The sequence below is a fragment of the Zalophus californianus genome, chromosome 11, assembly GCF_009762305.2.
Source record: "Zalophus californianus isolate mZalCal1 chromosome 11, mZalCal1.pri.v2, whole genome shotgun sequence".
NCBI lineage: Eukaryota > Metazoa > Chordata > Mammalia > Carnivora > Otariidae > Zalophus > Zalophus californianus.
In genome coordinates, this window is record NC_045605.1 from 67,429,032 (window position 1) to 67,446,277 (window position 17,246).

General features: G+C 52.8%; 1 protein-coding gene across 10 annotated transcripts in view; it reads left to right on the top strand.

Annotated features, from left to right (window-relative positions):
• Nucleotides 1–17,246, top strand: part of LOC113913852 (F-actin-monooxygenase MICAL2) — a 216,264-nt gene that overhangs the window by 94,678 nt on the left and 104,340 nt on the right. For all 10 annotated transcript variants that reach the window (XR_003517277.2, XM_027578196.2, XM_027578197.2 and 7 more), the window contains exons 8-15: nt 261–361; nt 4,655–4,912; nt 5,984–6,099; nt 6,944–7,070; nt 7,708–7,798; nt 8,529–8,676; nt 9,820–10,019; nt 10,396–10,502. Coding sequence is in view for 9 of the 10 variants with exons in the window: in XM_027578196.2 (XP_027433997.2) it covers nt 261–361; nt 4,655–4,912; nt 5,984–6,099; nt 6,944–7,070; nt 7,708–7,798; nt 8,529–8,676; nt 9,820–10,019; nt 10,396–10,502 (1,148 nt within the window). In the remaining variant the exon portion in view is untranslated. The remainder of the gene's footprint in view (nt 1–260; nt 362–4,654; nt 4,913–5,983; nt 6,100–6,943; nt 7,071–7,707; nt 7,799–8,528; nt 8,677–9,819; nt 10,020–10,395; nt 10,503–17,246) is intronic.

The window sequence follows — 17,246 nt, forward strand, 5'->3', positions numbered from 1 at the left end:
TGCGCGTGCACTCTCTCTTTCTAAAATAAATAAATAAACCGTAAAAAACAACAACAACATAGTGTCTTTGTGGTACAACAAAAGCTAGCTGTGTGGAGTTGGGTAAATTCTAGCACTTAGTTTTATCTTTTCCAGCCTTGTATGTTTTAAAAACTTGCCTAACGTTGAATACATGCAGGTAAGTAATGACACCTGTAATGCAGCGAGGCACTGAGACACTGAGGGAGTCAAACTGAGTCCAGGCACGCTTCTCTTTGCAGGGATTGATCTTGAGAACATTGTTTACTACAAGGACTGCACCCACTATTTTGTCATGACCGCCAAGAAGCAGAGCCTGCTTGACAAAGGTGTCATCATTAATGTACGTATCTCTTGGCTGCAATGTCCTGTCTTTCCCTTTGTGACCCAGCAAGTGCAGGAGTAGGTGCTGTCCCGCGGGAAACTGAGCAAGGGGGTGGGGGCAGGTGGAAAAGAACCACCACCCACCACTCTCCTCCTCCATGCTGTTGTGAGTGTTGGATGAGGGAGCCCACACCACTACACACAGACGTGTTTCTGCAGAGGACTGTGGGCTGGGCTGAGACCCTCACCCAGGTGTTCGTGTAAGCCTTTGCCCCCAAGAGATTGGCTGAGTCTTTTCCTTCCCCACGTCTCATTCAGCCCTGTCCCTGTTTCGGGGAGGTCCCACGTCATTTGGAGGCCGATGGGGGCTCCTTGTCCGAGTGGGGCACTAAGACAACATTCGCTTGTGAATTTCCCTCTGTGGCCCTCTTGTCATGGGGTGGTGGGGAGCTCTCTGTTCTCGCAGTCAGAAAGGCTTCGCTTGAATCTTGGCTCAGTCGAAGATTAACTCAGGACTGTGACTAAGCTGCTCAGCTTTTCTGAACTTCGGTCTTCTTCTCTGGAGACTCCAAATAATGTATTCTGTCTGAAAGGGTTGTTTGCAGAAGTAAATGAGAAAATGCGTACAGAGCAACTGTCCCAAGACCTGGTCCATATAGGGGGAGTTTACAGATTCCCTGCGTAACTTACTGTCTGGTTTGGACACCTGCTGGCTTCCTGGCCTCTGTGTCCTGCCTTTGCATCTTCATGCCTCAACTGAGCACCAAGTTGGAAGAAAGCACATGGAGTTGGGGGTCCGGGGCCGGAAGCTTCTTTGGTCAGGTTTTCAACCCTTCCAGAGCCTCTGTTCCTGCCCCGGCTGCTGCCTGGTGCCGTCCGAGGTCAGCCTGCTCTCGGGGTGTCAGCCTGGAGGCCGGGCGGCGTGGTGACCATTCATTGTTGCTTGTCGGAGAAGAATGTGCCTGTCCTCTTGCCACTTTGTGCTGGCCGCTGGCTGGGTGGCATGGGTAACCCAGTCGTCCCCTGGGCCTCCTCCATGCGGCTCAGGTCCTCTCTGAGAGCCCGAGCTGCAGGTAGGAGGCTGTGAAGGGCGGGACGGGGGTTGGAAGAAGCTGACTGAGCATAGCTAGCAGATGTGTGAGCAGTGGGTCTCAGCGTCTGGTACTCCGTGGCTGACGCAGTCTGGGGGAGGTGGGGGTGGTGGCCCCTTCTTTACTCTGCTCCACAGGCATCCCTCCTGAAGTTGCCTCGTTCATTGGGAGGCCTATGGCAAACAGTGAAGGACTGTTTGGGGTCCAGGGCTGCCAGCACAGTGGGCACCTCTGCAAAGGAGGGACCGAGGAGGCTTTTGTCAGGCCCTGACCCCACCCCCAGGGAGTTAGGCAGAGTTTGATGTGGGTTTCCTATTTCACTGGCTGAGTACTCCAGCCTCTGGGACACCAAGGCTCCCTCAGGGCATCCCAGGGCCTTTGTCCAGGTCAAGACGTGTTGCTCATGGTGACTCAGCTCTTGGGCAGTTGTTAAAGCCTCTCCATCATACTCCTCATCTCTCTGTCACGGCACAGGTGGGCAAGTGTGACTCACTGTGAACCTGTCATGACTGTGGAAGAGCTGGGAGCAGATCCCGGGCTTGTGGGTGTCCTCACCAAGCCTTTTCTTTCCCTCACAGACTCCGGGGGCATCTTCTGAGCCAGTGCTGAGGGGCCTCTAGGTATAAGACAGGAATTCTCTTCTAGAAATTATAGGCCCCAGGCCGGACATGAGAGAGCTGGACGGCCATTTGGTTCAGGAGCTCTGGCCTTGAGTCTCCCTGTGTCCAGCCAAGCTCTGTGGCATTTGCATAGCTGGGAGCTGGTCCATCTAACCCAAGCCTCTCAAATTAACGTTCCTGTCGTGCTCCCGGAGGAATGACATATCCTCTCTCATTTCCTCTCCCCACATGGGTCAGCATCTTCCTAGAGGCACACAGAGGTGCTGAGCAAATGTGTGTTGAGTGACTGACTGATCTGCTTCCCCATCTATTCCTCCTGACCTCTGGGCTTCTTTCCGTGGCTCCTGAAGGGAGAGTGACGTTTCTCCTCAGGAAACCATGCCTGTGGGCTCCCCGCTCTGTCCATCTTGCTCTCTGTCACAAAAGGAGGGTGGCCCATTACCCCAGGACCCTGCCTCTGCTGGGCCACATACGTACAGGCTAGGGCTCCTGGGTGCAGCAGGCTTGGTCTTGCCACTGTGGGAGGGAGCGCTATTGCCAGGTGGGCAAGGTGAGCACGCATCATAGCTGGTCTCCTGACGCTGAACCCACCCTCGCTGGAAGCCATTGGCTGACCTTCTCTTCCGGTCTCCAGCCTTCTTTTTAGCTCAGTACATGGGGCGACTCTTCTTGCTGTCAGATTCCCCACCCGGGCTATTCCTGCTGCTTCTCTCTCTACTGTCCCCCTCTCTGCCTAGGACACAGCCTCTCTTCGGTACCTGTGCCTGTGGAAAGTGGGCCCCACCCTCATTCTCCTGCCTCTGTCTTAATTTAGAACTCCGTTCTCCAGGCCTGCCGTTCCCTCCTTTCTGTCCCTTGCCCTTGTTCTCACCCCATGCCCCTGGTCCTGCTTCTGTATCCGCCCACTTCCCTGGAACCTCGGGCCTGACAAGGTCCCTTGGCTCAACCCAGCAGCCCTGGACCAGGTTGGCTCTCAGCCCAACACAGCCTGGGGTCTGCTCCCTGTGCAGGTCCCCGCGCTCCTGTCCGGGCCACCAGCACCAGGGACCTTCACGGTGCAGTGCTTACACTCACTCGTCAGCCAGCCCACCTGTGGCATGCTTTGAAGAGGGGGTGTTTTCAAGACCTCTCCATTCACCCTTCCCCATCTCCTCTCCACACCTTTAAAGGGAGGGAATTGGTCATGTGATTGTAGGAACAGGCGTGAGAAAGGACAAGTGAATGGCAGGAGCTCCAGCCTGAACGCCACCAGCTGACACAGGGTTCCCGGGCCAATGCTGGGTGCGATCTGGGTGATATAATTTGGTGTAAACATGTTAGAATTTCTGGAACACGATATTTGAAATCATGGTTATTAGGAAAATTGACATAGTGGGTCACTCTGTAGATGTGGCTGTGCCTTCTAAGACCTTTGTAAATGCTCCTGGTGGTGCCTGGGTGGGTCCAGGAATGTACTTCACCAGACACTGTGTTTTGTGCCATCATGAATTACAGGGGACAGAAATTCCCATTCACTGAGCACTTCCCACATGCCAGGCATCAGGTTGGGGATTTTATGTCTATGGTTTCCTTTGGTCCTCACTGTGTGAAGTGGATTTTGTTATTCCCATTTTACAAATGAGAAAATGGAAACTCAAAAAAGTTCAGTAATTTGCCCAAGTTTGCTCAGTGAACAGCAAAGCTGGAATCCAACCTCATGCCAAGGCCTGCATTGGTCTTACACACTGGTTCCCACCCACGCCTCCGCCCCCACCTTGGGATCTGCGCTTTCTGTGTCACGTTTTGGGAAAGTTAGCCTTCTAGCTTCTTAGCCATATGATGAGCAGATTAGACTCTGGGAGGCGTCCCTGAGGTCGCTGCCAGGGTCCCTCAGAGAGGGATAGCCTGCTCCTCTAAGCCAGGGCCCTCCTCCTTCCGGCGGGGAGTGTACAGTTAACACTGTAAGAGCACAGCAGAGCCCCGAGCAGCCCTAGCCTCTCAAGAAAAGGGAGAGCAGATTCTGGAGAGAAGGTTTGCAAGCCCTGCCAAGCACCCATGTCTTTTCTGGTTTTGTTTGACCACTAAACACAGCATGTCGGGACCATGTTAGCTTAGCTTAGTCCACTAAGAAATCACTATTCCTTACTTGCTCTCTTGTCTTTTAATTTTACTGAAAGTTATCACAAGAACCAGCCATGGGAAATACACTCCTGCATTTACCGCTAGACCATTATTGAGTAAGCTGGTCATTACAACACTATGTCCTCTGTCAAAATTCCTACGTGAGACCGTTCTTTTAGAATTTAGTGCCAGGAAAAAAATTTCCTCCCCTAGGAATTTCTACGCTTCCTTCTTTCTGATAAGGAAAGCCCTGCCATAGATCACATTTCCCCTTTGCCTTGGATGCCAGGAAGCTCAAAGCCCAGTGTGAGGCCTAATCACAGCTCTGTTAACCCTGACAGATGACTGATTTGGTTCCTCCTGATTCCTTTGGCCCTGATTTTCTGTTTTGCTTAGCTTTGCTGTGCAAGCCCATTCCAAGTCCTTTTGCAAAGACATGGGTATGAAGGCTTGCCCGTTACGGGGGCGGATTCCCACACCGGGCTCCCGTTCTCTCCCCAGGACTACATCGACACGGAGATGCTGCTGTGTGCAGAGAACGTAAACCAGGACAACCTGCTCTCCTACGCCCGTGAGGCCGCAGATTTTGCCACCAATTACCAGCTGCCATCATTAGACTTTGCTCTGAACCACTACGGGCAGCCCGACGTGGCCATGTTTGACTTCACCTCCATGTACGCCTCAGAGAATGCGGCCTTGGTGCGCGAGCGCCAGTCACACCAGCTCCTCGTGGCCCTGGTGGGCGACAGCTTGCTCGAGGTAGCGCCTGCATTTGGGAACGCCCCTGATTCCCGGTAGAAGATAGATCCCTGCATTTCTGGTGTGGCCAACGGCATCTGCTGTCGTGCAGCCAAGGGGAAGGACAGGCTGCCTGCCAGCAGGCCGGAGTCAGCCAAGCCCATCCTGGCTCCGGCTTGCACCTGGCCTGCCCTTTCACCAGACCCAGAGTTGCTCATTCTGCCTTCCTTTCCCCGCTCTGGGCTCTTCGGGCTGAACTCTTTGTCGAAGTATGAAACTAGTTGGCCCTGCCCTGCCCTTTAGGGTGGGCGGCCTTCTTCAGAACATGTACCCCTTCAGCTGGGCCACAACTTCTCCCTCATGTGGGGAGCTTTCCGGGGCCTTGCAACATGGAGATCGGAGAGGGGGCAAAAGGGCATGTGGGCCCCAAAGTCTGGTTTCTATCCGTGGCCTCCCTGCTCAAAATGCTTCCCAGAGCGTCGGCAACTGCAGGCATCCTTAGATTGAACGAATGTTTTCAGCAGGGTTACATTTTTAACTTTAAAGTAAGCAGTAACCAAAAAATGTTTGTTTATCCCAAGAGTCAAATTCCAAACCATGCTTTGGGTGCCCATGGGACAGTTCAGTTAGAACTTAGCTTGGCGAACCAGCCCTCGCTCACCATGGTGTGTGGGCTGTGATCTGCCCCCGCTGCTGCCCGCCCCTTCTCAGCATTCTCTCTTGCTCCTCTGCTCCGTTCCTCCACCAGGCCTTTGCCCACCCTAGTCTTGAAGGGATCAAGATTAGAAGCCTACCGGTTCTTTAAAATCAGCATAAATGCAACTCTTTCGTGAAGCATTCCCTGATTTCCATCTCCCTCCCCGGGGTGTGGGGGTGTGTGTGTGTGGGGGGGGGGGGGGACAGACGGACTTGCCTATGCCTTGTTTGAGCCCCAGAGCAGTTTTGCTGTTCCTGTGACACCACACCCACACTCCCGCCAGTGCGTCCATGGGCTCAGCAAGCAGAGTGCTGGATAGAATGGGATAGCAGGCTGGGGGAGCGGGGAGGGTGGGCATGAGAACCAACTGGAATTTTGCATGTTTTCTTCTCTAGCCATTTTGGCCCATGGGCACAGGTTGTGCCCGAGGCTTCCTGGCAGCCTTTGACACAGCCTGGATGGTGAAAAGCTGGGACCAGGGCACCCCTCCCCTGGAGCTGCTTGCTGAAAGGTAAGTACTGACAGTGGGGCTTCCAGCTGGGGGCAGGACTGGTTGTGTAGCTCAGGCAGGAAAGGGAACAGGGCTGGCCTGGATGAACCTGGAGCCTCTGTCCTCTTGCATTTCCTTCCCACATGTGGCCTGATTTGATCATTAGGATCCCTGGGGAAACTCTCTGTGTCATGCTCTACCTCCTCCCGTGACTTCTCTGGGGGCCAGGACCTTAGGACCTGAATGCAGAAGAGAAATCTTGGTCTGGAGTGACCCCGAAGTTGGGGTTCCCAGCACGGCCTAGGCACTGTGAGCGGAAGAGGTTGAGGGGAAGCCTCGGCTGTGGGGCTGTCTTCCCCTGCGGGGGGGCTGGGTGTCTGACCTCTCAGGCCTCTCCTGCTGTTGTTGAGACCCAGGGCTCCCCCCCAGACCCTGCTGCTGGCCCCGTGGCTGTAACAGCTGGCAGACTGGGAGACGGCAAGACTGATGGTGGGGGGCAGGCCTCTACAGGTCTTGGGTGTGGAGGCCTGTGGTCACGGGGGACAGGAGGCCACGGGAGGCAGCGTGGCTGAGTGGTGGTTATAGCAAAACCACAGGTCCCTCGGCTACCAGCTCTGGTGTCCCTGCCCTCTGCTCAGGGGAAGGAGGCCGGCATCACTGCTGCTGGACACCCCTTCCCCCCGCCCTCTCCAGCCCTTCAACTGTCCCCCACTTTGTGAGTCTCCGGAACCACGGGGGCCAGGCGCCGCAGGGAAGAGGTACACAGACACATCTAAGAGGCCCTTAAGAGCAGGGAAGGGGTGAGGGGGTGAGGGGATGAGGCTGCCAGAGCAGTCCCTGACGCCTGGGATCTGCCCCATCCTAGAGAAAGTCTTTACCGGCTGTTACCTCAGACCACCCCGGAGAACATCAACAAGAACTTTGAGCAGTACACGCTGGACCCAGGGACACGGTACCCAAATCTCAACTCTAATTGTGTCAGGCCCCATCAGGTAAGTCCCTCCTGGGGCCCCATCTGGGCCACCCTGCCCTGAGTGGTGGGTGGGAGGTCACCCAAAACCTGGCCCCATGCCCAAGGCTGTGGCCGCCGATGCCTCCTGGCTCTGATGTGGGACCAGTTCTTCTCTCTAGGAGAGCCACGAGAGACCAGAGAGTCAGCGTCTCTCTAGCCCGCAGGAAAGAACTAGAACAGATGCCATGTCTGTCCTCATCTGCACACACGCTGATGTGTTTACTGCCACCGTGCATCGGTGTCGCTAAGCATGCCTCTGTCACGGAGTCTACTCAGCCAGCCATCAGGTCCTTTCAGTTCCCAGTTCCCGCATTTCCTCCTGTTGACTCAGGAACCCACAGCCGCCAACTTCTTCTGGCTGTGCTGTTTGCAAACCCCGTCCTGCTGTTTGTAAAATCAGCCAATTGCGTGTTTTCACACTTGAGTCCCCCCGTGTTTGGGTGGACAGCTGAGATCTGTTGCTCCGCGCCTCAGGTTCCCTGGGGCCCCTTGCCCAAAGGCCTGCCCTCCAGCGAGAGAGGAAAAGCGTGGTGGACGTGGAGTAGAAGCCGGGCCGGCCCCGAGACCGGCTTCAGGGAAACCCCAGTGGGCAGCTGCATGGTCTCTTTGGCTTGTAGGTGAAGCATTTGTATGTCACCAAGGAGTTGCACCAGTGCCCTCTTGAGAGGCTGGGCTCGGTGAGGAGATCGATGAGCCTCTCCAGGAGGGGTAAGCCGCTGCCCCGGGTCCTCGGCCAGGCTGCTGGGGTGCAGGGTGGGGGATCGCTTTGCAGGGTGGCCATGGGGGCCCAGGCCCTGCAGCCCACTCGGCTCTGCTGCTATGACTTGTGTGACCTTGGCCAGGTACCTCTCCTCTGTCCTTCTGTTTCCTCATCTGTAAAACCAGGACAAGGACAGCCCCAGCAGCAGATCGGTTGTAAAGGAGAGAATATGTGTCGAGCACTTAGGACAGTAAAGTGAATGGTGGAACTGCGCCTTGCTTTTCCCTCCCTGTTATTTCCAGTATGGGGATCTTGTCTCCCCAGCTAGATAACAGGCCCCACATGCTGCACACTTTTCCTAGTGGAGGGAAGGGATGGTTAAATGAGTAACTCCCCAGAATCAGTCCGGCCTTGCTTGGGTCACCGTCCAGCCGAGAGACCTCTCCGGTCTCTGTTGCCCGCCCAGACCCCACCTCCTCACTGCCGCTGGGGAGCCTTACCAGACTCCCCTCCCACCCCCTCCCATCCCCTCCCACCCCCTCCCACTGCATGCCCCTCTGCTGCCGCCCCTGTTGTACACAGCCTGCCCCACCTTGCTAGATTCTTCCATGGCACAGCCCTTTTCTGTTTTCCTGGAATGCTTTCTGTCTGATGAATCCCTCGACGCTCCTCAAGATGTGGCTCAGATGCACCTGCTCCATGACTCTGTCCACCACTGTCTGTTTCCCCCTGCTGCAGAGTTAGACATCCGGCCCAGCAAGCTCTTAACCTGGTGCCAGCAGCAAACCGAGGGCTACCAGCACGTCAACGTCACCAACCTGACCACATCTTGGCGCAGTGGCCTGGCCCTGTGCGCCATCATCCACCGCTTCCGGCCTGAGCTGATGTGAGTTGGGGGGGGTGCAGGCTGCACCTGCTGAGCCCTCTGTGGCCCAGGGGGACCCTGGAGACAAAGGGAACCAGGGATGTTCTGCTGGATGTGGAATCCTGGCTCAAAGTTCACTTGATCTTAGCCAAAAGGCCGAGAAGCGATATATCTCTGGTTTGAGTTTTTCTTAAGTTTTTTTCTTTGCTGTTTGCACTGATTACTCTGTCAGCAGCTTGATTGACCTGTGTTCCTAATACGTGAGGCGCAGACGCAGTTCAGTCTCCGTGCTTGTACTCATCCCCGCATCCCGTCCATCCCCATGCTGGGGAAATCGAGCGTTCACACCTGTGCACTCTCCCCACAAGAGAGAAATTACGGGCAAGACCTCATTCTGGGGGCCAGTTCGAGGATTTTATAGCCAAAAGAATTTGATCTGAGATGCAGACCAGTTAGCTGTGTGGCACTGGGCAGGTCCCTTAGCTTCTCTGAGTTTGTTTCTTTGTCTGTAAATTGGGAATAATGGCAGCGTCGATAGGAAGATTGGACACACTTTGTGGTGTTGAAGGCCCAGTACATGTATTAATGTTGGATTCAGATCGGCTGCAGAGTAACCACACACCCACGGGCACATTCATCCAGAAGGCTGAAAGAAAACCTCCCAGGGGGTTATCAGTCGGTACCTTTAGGAAGTGAGGCTGCCTCAAGAAGGGGATGGGGTGCTCACCTGTTACTTTATATGTTATTTATCCCTTGATTCCTTTTTTTTTTTTACAAGATATCCATATACTTTTATAATTAAAAGCACAAGCATGTAAAGGAACTATTTAAAAATAAAGTAGCTGAAAAGTTTTCCAAAGACAAATTATTTTCCCATTGTTTCAGCCCAGGCAGCAATGACATTGTCATGGCCTAAATCTGATTTGGTCCCTACCCCAAGTGAGGAGGAGCCTCCCTGGGCAGTAGTGGGTGGGGGGGCAGTCGGGTGGGGTGGGCAGCAGGGGGCTGGGGTGATTGGGGGCAGGAGCCAGCGGCTCCCTCACCTCTCCCCAGCTGGCAAGACCCAGCAGAATGTTGCCCACAGTGCTCCTTACAGGTAAATTGGTTCAGCTTTTCACACCTCTGTCTCCTGTCCCTGAATTTTGCGTTGTTCTGGTTCTCCAGCAACTTTGACTCTCTGAATGAAGATGACGCTGTGGAGAACAACCAACTGGCATTTGACGTGGCCGAGCGCGAGTTTGGCATCCCCCCAGTGACCACAGGCAAGGAGATGGCGTCAGCCCAGGAGCCCGACCGCCTCAGCATGGTCATGTACCTCTCCAAGTTCTACGAGCTCTTCCGAGGCACCCCGCTGAGGCCTGTGGGTAAGGCCCTGCTTTGGGACAGGCTTTGCTGTGCCCTTGGGCCATCTCTGCCCTGTGCCCATTTCTGGTTACTCTCCACACTGGTGTCTTCTCTTCTGAGGCTGGCCCCCTGCCTTCCCTCTCACTTTGAGGCCAAACCGGGTGGACCTGTGTGTGTGAGTGGATGTGTGTGGCAGGTGCCACGTGAGGCCAAAGGTCTGCCCCCGTGACTGGGAGGTCACTGGTTAGAGCTGCATCAGCCCCCTACCCAGCCCATTTACATCTTTAGTTGAGGGGGAAGGAATTATTTGGAGGGACCTTGTAACCATGACACCCCCTGAGCCCCAGGGTAGTGGTGGCAGGGTCTGATCTCTGTCATATTTTTATTTCCTAACAGATTCTTGGGGCAAAAACTATGGAGAAAATGCGGACCTCAGCTTGGCCAAATCCTCCATTTCTCATAACTATCTCAACCTCACATTTCCAAGAAAGAGGACTCCACGGGTAAGTTTGGCCACGGATGGGGCAAGGGGAAGGGAGAATGTCATGCCTTCGGTCTATTAACGCTGATAAATGACCCAGATCGAGTGCCCACGGGAGACATGAGTAAAGCGCTGTTTAGTGACCCAGTGCTGCTGGAAGTCTCCCGGCGCCGTGTGGCTGGCTTCGGTGACATGAACTGGTTACAGGAGGGGCATGGCACAGAACTGAGAGGTCATGCCGCTGAGTATTTTTTTAAGTAAATCAGATTAGCCCTGCCTCCTAAGAGGAGGGTGGAGATGATTTCTCACTTGTTAAGCAGTTTAGATCGGTTATGCCATGGCTGTTAGTGGCAGAGTGTATGGTGCTGCTACATTTATACATTCTGTTCCATTAATTTCCTTCCTTTCCCTTTCCCTTTCCTTTCCTTTCCTTTCCTTTCCCCTTTCCCTTTTCCCCTTTCCCCTTTCCCCCTGCCCTCCCTCACTCCCTTCCTTCCACAGGTGTTGCCAACTTTAGGGCTGAATTTTTTTGTTTGTTTTTCTAATTTTTTTTTTAAGAGAGAGAGATAGCAGGGGAGGAGGGGCAGAGGGAGGGAGAGAGAAAAGCCTGAGTAGGCTCCACACTGACTGTGGAAGCCGATACGGGGCTTGATCTCACCACCCTGAGATCATGACCTGAGCCAAAATCAAGAATCGGACGCTTAACTGACTGAGCCACCCAATCGCCCATTTTTTGTTTGTTTTTGATGAGAGGAGCAAATACACAGAGGTGAATAAGGTATGCTTTTGAGGAGCTCAGAGCTGAAAGAGGTTCCCAAACTTTCCTGACTTAACAGCACCCTTAGTGTCTCAGTGATTTTTATCACAGTGTCCCCCAGATCAAAAGAAATATCTAAAAGTTCTGTTTACTAAGTAGTTGAGTCCAAATAACTTGGTAGGGGTATTTTCCAAGGTGTATAACAGACTTCACCATGTTTCCCTGGAGAATTTAAAGTATTGTACGGCTCCTCTGCAAGCTCACTGTGGGGGGGGCCATGGGGTGCCTTGGTACACAGTTTGGGAACTGTGAAGCTAATGAGGCGTTGTAACTTCATTTGAATGGTGGCATGTCTATGGTAGGTATGATGCAAGTTATCCTACGTACTGTGCTCATTTTACAGATCAAAAAAATGGAGGCACAGATACGTGAGGTGGCAAGTCCTCATACAAAGCTTGCCTCTCTCCACAGGGCGGCAGGCCTCTGTGTGTGTCTTAGACTCTCTAGGTGGCCGACAGTCTCCTATGTGTGGTCAGTCACACCTGGCCCTGCCAGCCCCTCTGCCCAGGGTGGGGCTGGGGCCACGTAGCCTCCTGTCTTTCCCTTGGCTGTGTGAGCAGTAGTCACTTCTTCCACTGAGGTCTGCACTCCCTGGAGCGTTGTAGCCTTTGGGCTAACTCCAGGAGCGGGCATGCACTGCTCTACCACGCCCTGTCTATAGGAGGGACCGGGCCAGCAAGGCCAGGGCCAGGGAAGGAGGATGTGCAGGTCTGCGGGGGTTTTCAGCAGAGCAGCGAAGGGGCTGAGCTGCACCCAGCCGCTCTGTCCCCCTCTGCTTCCTAGGCTGCTCCGTTCAGCGGCTCCATGGGAGGGCTGCGTGGCCTACCACATGTCCCACTGAGTGGAAGTCATCTTCTGGAGACCAGTCACAGGCTCGTTCCACCCCAGCCCAGCTATTGTCCCTCTAAACATCCGCACTTCGGGCTTCCCCATCTAAGCAAGCCAGGGCAGGCTTTCTGAAAACTGTCTGAGCCAAACATTTAAGGTCTTTCTCCATCCACCTGCTTTCTCCCACCACTTAGCCCACAACTGGGAACTGGAGAGGAATGCTTAAACCTTTCACTTGCCACACCTCTGTTTACAGAATGACGGAATGATAACAGTCTGGCCAGCCCCAGGTCCCGTGATGGGAATGGTTGGCAAGGCCAGCCAGGCCCTCCAAGGGCTGATAGGTCCTCACTCCACTTCCCACTGGCTCTGCTAGAAAATTCAGGGGGCATGGGCAGGCTCTGTCTGGCCCGGCCCTGGCCGAGTTTGAACCATGTCCAGTTGCCCCCCAGGGTGTGCCTAGGGGCTGCCCATCCTGAGAGGGGTCCAGTCCCCCCCCACCCCAGCTCCATTTGTGTCTAGGATTTGCCCTGCTGTTTGGATAGGTAGAAAGATTAGGTCATTGAAGTAAGTGCTTGGCATGGGCATTATTTGTGATTGAATGCTCCCTCTGGGCGGGTTGGCAAGTTAGTAAAGGCCGCTGGGTCACATTCTGCCTTATCACCGAAATACCCCAGTCCACCACTCAAAGTCTGCAGCGACTGGACCACACACAGAGTACCTCCTCCCCAGCAACCACGGGTCTTCTTGTGTCTGCATACTCTTTGGTTTGGGGAACCTATTTGCAATGCTCTTTGGTCTTGACATTTCTCACAAGCAAAGAGAACTGAGTCCACTCCAGTTTTCCCCAGAATGGGAGTGGAGGATGTGTGCACAGGACACTCTGAAAACTGCACACACATCGAGGCTCCACCATGGTTTTATCCAGAAGATGGCAGCACAGGTAGGCACACAGCCCTCAGCACCCTCGCTCATGTGCCCCGATGGACTAGAGACGCAGGCTCAGCCATGCCCACGTGAGTACGCCGTAGCACACGGTGTCTGGACACACAGATGTGTCTGTGTTCAACCTCACCCCCTTTCCCCAGCCCTCTCTGACCCTCCCTACGCCCTCACTAACTCTCAGAGGAGCATTTGATGTGGGAATTGAGAAGCCCATGTTTGTTCACAACATGGCATCTTAATGTGGAGAGGGTCCATTTTTCTCTACTGAGCCAGCCTTAAAAATCTCTCTTTCCTGGTTTTCATGGTTGGTGTTAAATTGTTGTCTCATCCCTAACCCCAGATAGCATCCAAATCCCAGCAAAACTGATCAGCTTCAGGCAAAATAGAAGACTTTTCCTCTACCAAGGACCTTGTTTACTTTTAGAGAAGGCAACTTTCCCATCGATCTGCAGGTCTGCTCCTGAAGATCTGCCTCTGATCCTAAAAGCATTCGCACAAAAGCCTGTGGCATGGGAAAATTACTGGGGACTCCAGACCCCCTGTTACGATGGACCTCAGGCGATATCTGAACATACCTACATGGTCTCTGTCCTCCCACGTGTCCCCTCCTAGACCTATGACATGTGGGTCGTGCCTGGATTTATGGCCACTGCAGTCATCACAGACAGGACACTATGGACACACTCAGGGCACCTGATGTTTGTTTTCTCTAGTCTGAGCCCACTCCTTCAAGACAACACAACACAGAGGTGTCGCTTGTCCGTGAGAAGCCAATCCCAGGGGTCCGGGTGGTGGCCCCAGGGTGTTTATCCTCTCAGCTGGCTGATGGTGATGCAGGCTCCCCTCCAGCACTCTTCCCGGGACAGTGGAGTTCACAGAACCTGGCTGGTGTGGGTGTCCGGTCTCAGCAGTCAGGGTGCCCGCCCAGCTCTCCTCACCCCTCCCACACGAACACTTTCCAAAGAGCCAGGCGCATGAGGTAAGGAAGCGTTTCTTCCATTCAGACTGGCCCGGTGCATATCTGATGCTGGGTTCTCCTCTCGGTGCTGGGGGTAGAGCAGAGAACAAGATAAGCAAGGACCCTGCCCAAGGATGCTGCCCTTCTAGGGGGAATGTCTGAATTCCTCTCCTCTTCCCCAGCTGCTCTCACAGAACCCCCACCCAGCAGCCAGAGCTCCCCACTAGGTCTCTAGTGCTTCTCAGTTCGCAGACGTGAAGGAAGTCCCCGAGAGTTGAGAGCACAGGGCCTCTGAGCTGCCCCTCTGGCCCCTGTGGTTGGCAGGCTGGTCTCTCTTCTGCCATCTGTGCCGCACATCCGGCCATTCTGAGCTGATTTACACAATGGGAGTACATTAGAAGCCAGGCAGATGAATATGTATGTAGGTCTGCTGAGGATTTGGCACATGCTTGAACCGCTCCGAAGGTGGTTCCTTTGCTTGTCTGCAAAGTGGTTGCAGTCACATCAACACTGCATTGCGTCATGTCGCTGTGAAGAGCACGTGAACAGATGGGTGCTGCAGGTCTGAGCACCTGCCCGGCCAAGTGGGAAGGGCTCCCCAGATGAGCGCGCCTATCCCTTAGGAGTACCAATTCAACGCAGATGCCTGTTTCCTGAGAAAATGAGTCAAGCTAGTGGGATTGGGCACTTGGTTCTCCACTGCAACCATGATCAGTGCGGCACCTTACGGCGTACAAAGCAGTTTCATATATATCTCATTTGCTCCTTGTGTTCGCTTTGGAGGAAGGCTGGGCATGTGTTCTCAGCCCAGTTTTAGAGAAGGGGAATGTTGGCTGTGGGGAGATTAAATCGTGATGTCCTGCCTGTAGGTGGAAAGTCAAAGTCAGAACTAGAATTCAGGTTTTCTAATTCTGTTAACTAGCATTAACCTAAGTAACAGTGTGTAACATGTATATAGCGCCTTATAAGAAGTGTTTTATGAACATGACTTTGTTAATCCTTACAACAATTTGTGCGCTGGATAGGATATCTAGGTGAGGAAATAATAGATAAGGAAACTGCAGTCAGGGAAGTTAGGTGATTTTCCTAAGGTCACACAGCTGGGAAGTAAGTCATGTCAGAATTCGAACTCATGACTCCTTACTAGTCTGTTACTGAAGAAGAGAAGAGTTCTCTTGCCAGTGTCATTGGCCTAAATATCACCGCTGCCTCCCTACTCAACCAGGCCGTTGCCTGCAGTGGCCGGTCTCTCTTTCTATGCCCCAGATCCAAATTTCTCCAGGGTTAGGCTAAACTAACTAGTTAAATATAAAGGTTGTTTCCTTTGGGCTAAAATCATAGGAAGTTGGGCTTTATGGGGACATGGTTATCTTGTACTGATCAAATAAATACTCAGATTAGCAAATACTTATCTTTTTTTTTTTTTTAATGGAGATACCAAATAGTTTAATAAATGCCCTCTGGGGGGGAAAATGCCATCTGGTGTATGGACTCTTTCAGATCATTGGGAAATCATGATAAGAAAGTGTTCTTAGGGGGAAAGGCAGGAAAAAATTAAGAGCAAAAGAAAGTGAGCTGTTTGTGTATTCTCATGCTCTCTCTCTCTCTCTCTCTTGCTCGTCACCATAAGTATTTTCTTCCTCCTTGTACTCCATTCTTTGTAGAGCAAAATAGAGTCCAAGGAGATGGGGGTACTAAGGCAACATTGGCTTGCAGATAGAGATATACAGATAAGAAAAAATTAGGTAAATCCCTAGGTTTGAGTTTTCTCCACCTTTCTGTTTTAACCTAACTCTTTAGTTGAGAATAAGCGCTTCCATGAGAAATGTGTAAGGAAGAGTAGAGACCATTTGGGTATGTGTGTTGCCAACCTTTTCATATAGACTGCATTTTTTTTCTATGGGTCAGGTTGAATCAGAGGAGTGGAGGTTGCCCCACCTACTTCTTTTTTCCCCCTGAAGGATCTGGGGTCTTCTCAGGTGCTGGACACACTCCCTCTCAGGAGCGCTTCTTGTGAGCCTGTGGCTAACCTACTGGGTTTGGATCTACTTGGCTCTGAAGTTGGAACAGTCAAGTCCCAAGCTGTTGAATGCAAGAGAGAGAGTAAGAGGTGTAGCTCTTTGAGAGAAAAGCCAAGTCTTCATTTACGGTGGAAACAACCACCACAACAAAACAACAGAAACCCCTAAGATTATGCATGCAGTGTTCTTGTTGGGTAGGACATCCTGTACTTTCTGAGGCCCCTGTCTCGGCCAGCAAGCCATTCACAGGCGATGGAGCTGGGGACCCAGATGGCCTGCGCCTCTAAGACCCAACATTGTTGCAAATAAGGTCATCTATTTCTCTTGGTGTTTGCCCAAGCATTTGGGTTGAAATCATTTCCATTCACAGAATAATGATTTATTAGAAGCTGAGAAAAATGTTAAAGGGAGGGCAGGGCCCTTTGATCTGTTGTTTTGTGCTGCCTGAACAAGGGAAGGGTCAAATTTTTGAACAAATATCGATGCCTAAACTATGGTGGATCTTGTCTTTAAAAATATCAAAGGTGCTGGTAAGTGTGGGAAGGGTCAGGGGTGATGGGAAAACAGAAACAGGGGAAGCAGGTGCTTTCCGCTGGGAGCAAGTGGGCACATAGTCATGGGTGCTGGGGGCTCTGAGTTCTTACTGCAGAACAGGTGAGAGGTAAAAGAACCCCTGCGGCGCAGCAGGGGTAGGAGGGGTGGGGCAGATTGGGCTGTACTCCTGGGTTCAGGGGGAGAGGTGGTCAGTAGCCCTTCCCTCTGCCTGCTCAGTGGAACAAAGGCTGGGATGTAAGCTGGCCTGCCCTGGAGGGCCTGAGTGTGTAGGAGGCTTGGGGGTAGGGGTTCCATGGCCCTCAGGGGGCTGGCCATATGGAGAAGGCCCCAGCTGGAGACCGGTGGTAGTAGGGTCCGGGAAGTCTTGCCATAAGCATCTTTGCTGCAAGCATTTTTGCTCTGTAACTAATCAGCCCTAAGGCAATTGTGCTGTAAACAAGAAAAGCACAAGAAACAAATGATGGGCATTCATTAAAAAGGACATATGAAACATGAAAAACAAATAACAAAATTAAAAAGACTATTTTTTTTTTTTTTTAAAGATTTTATTTATTTATTTGACAGAGAGATAGCACAAGTAGGCAGAGTGGCAGGCAGAGGGAGAGGGAGAAGCAGGCTCTCTGCTGAGCAGGGAGCCGGACA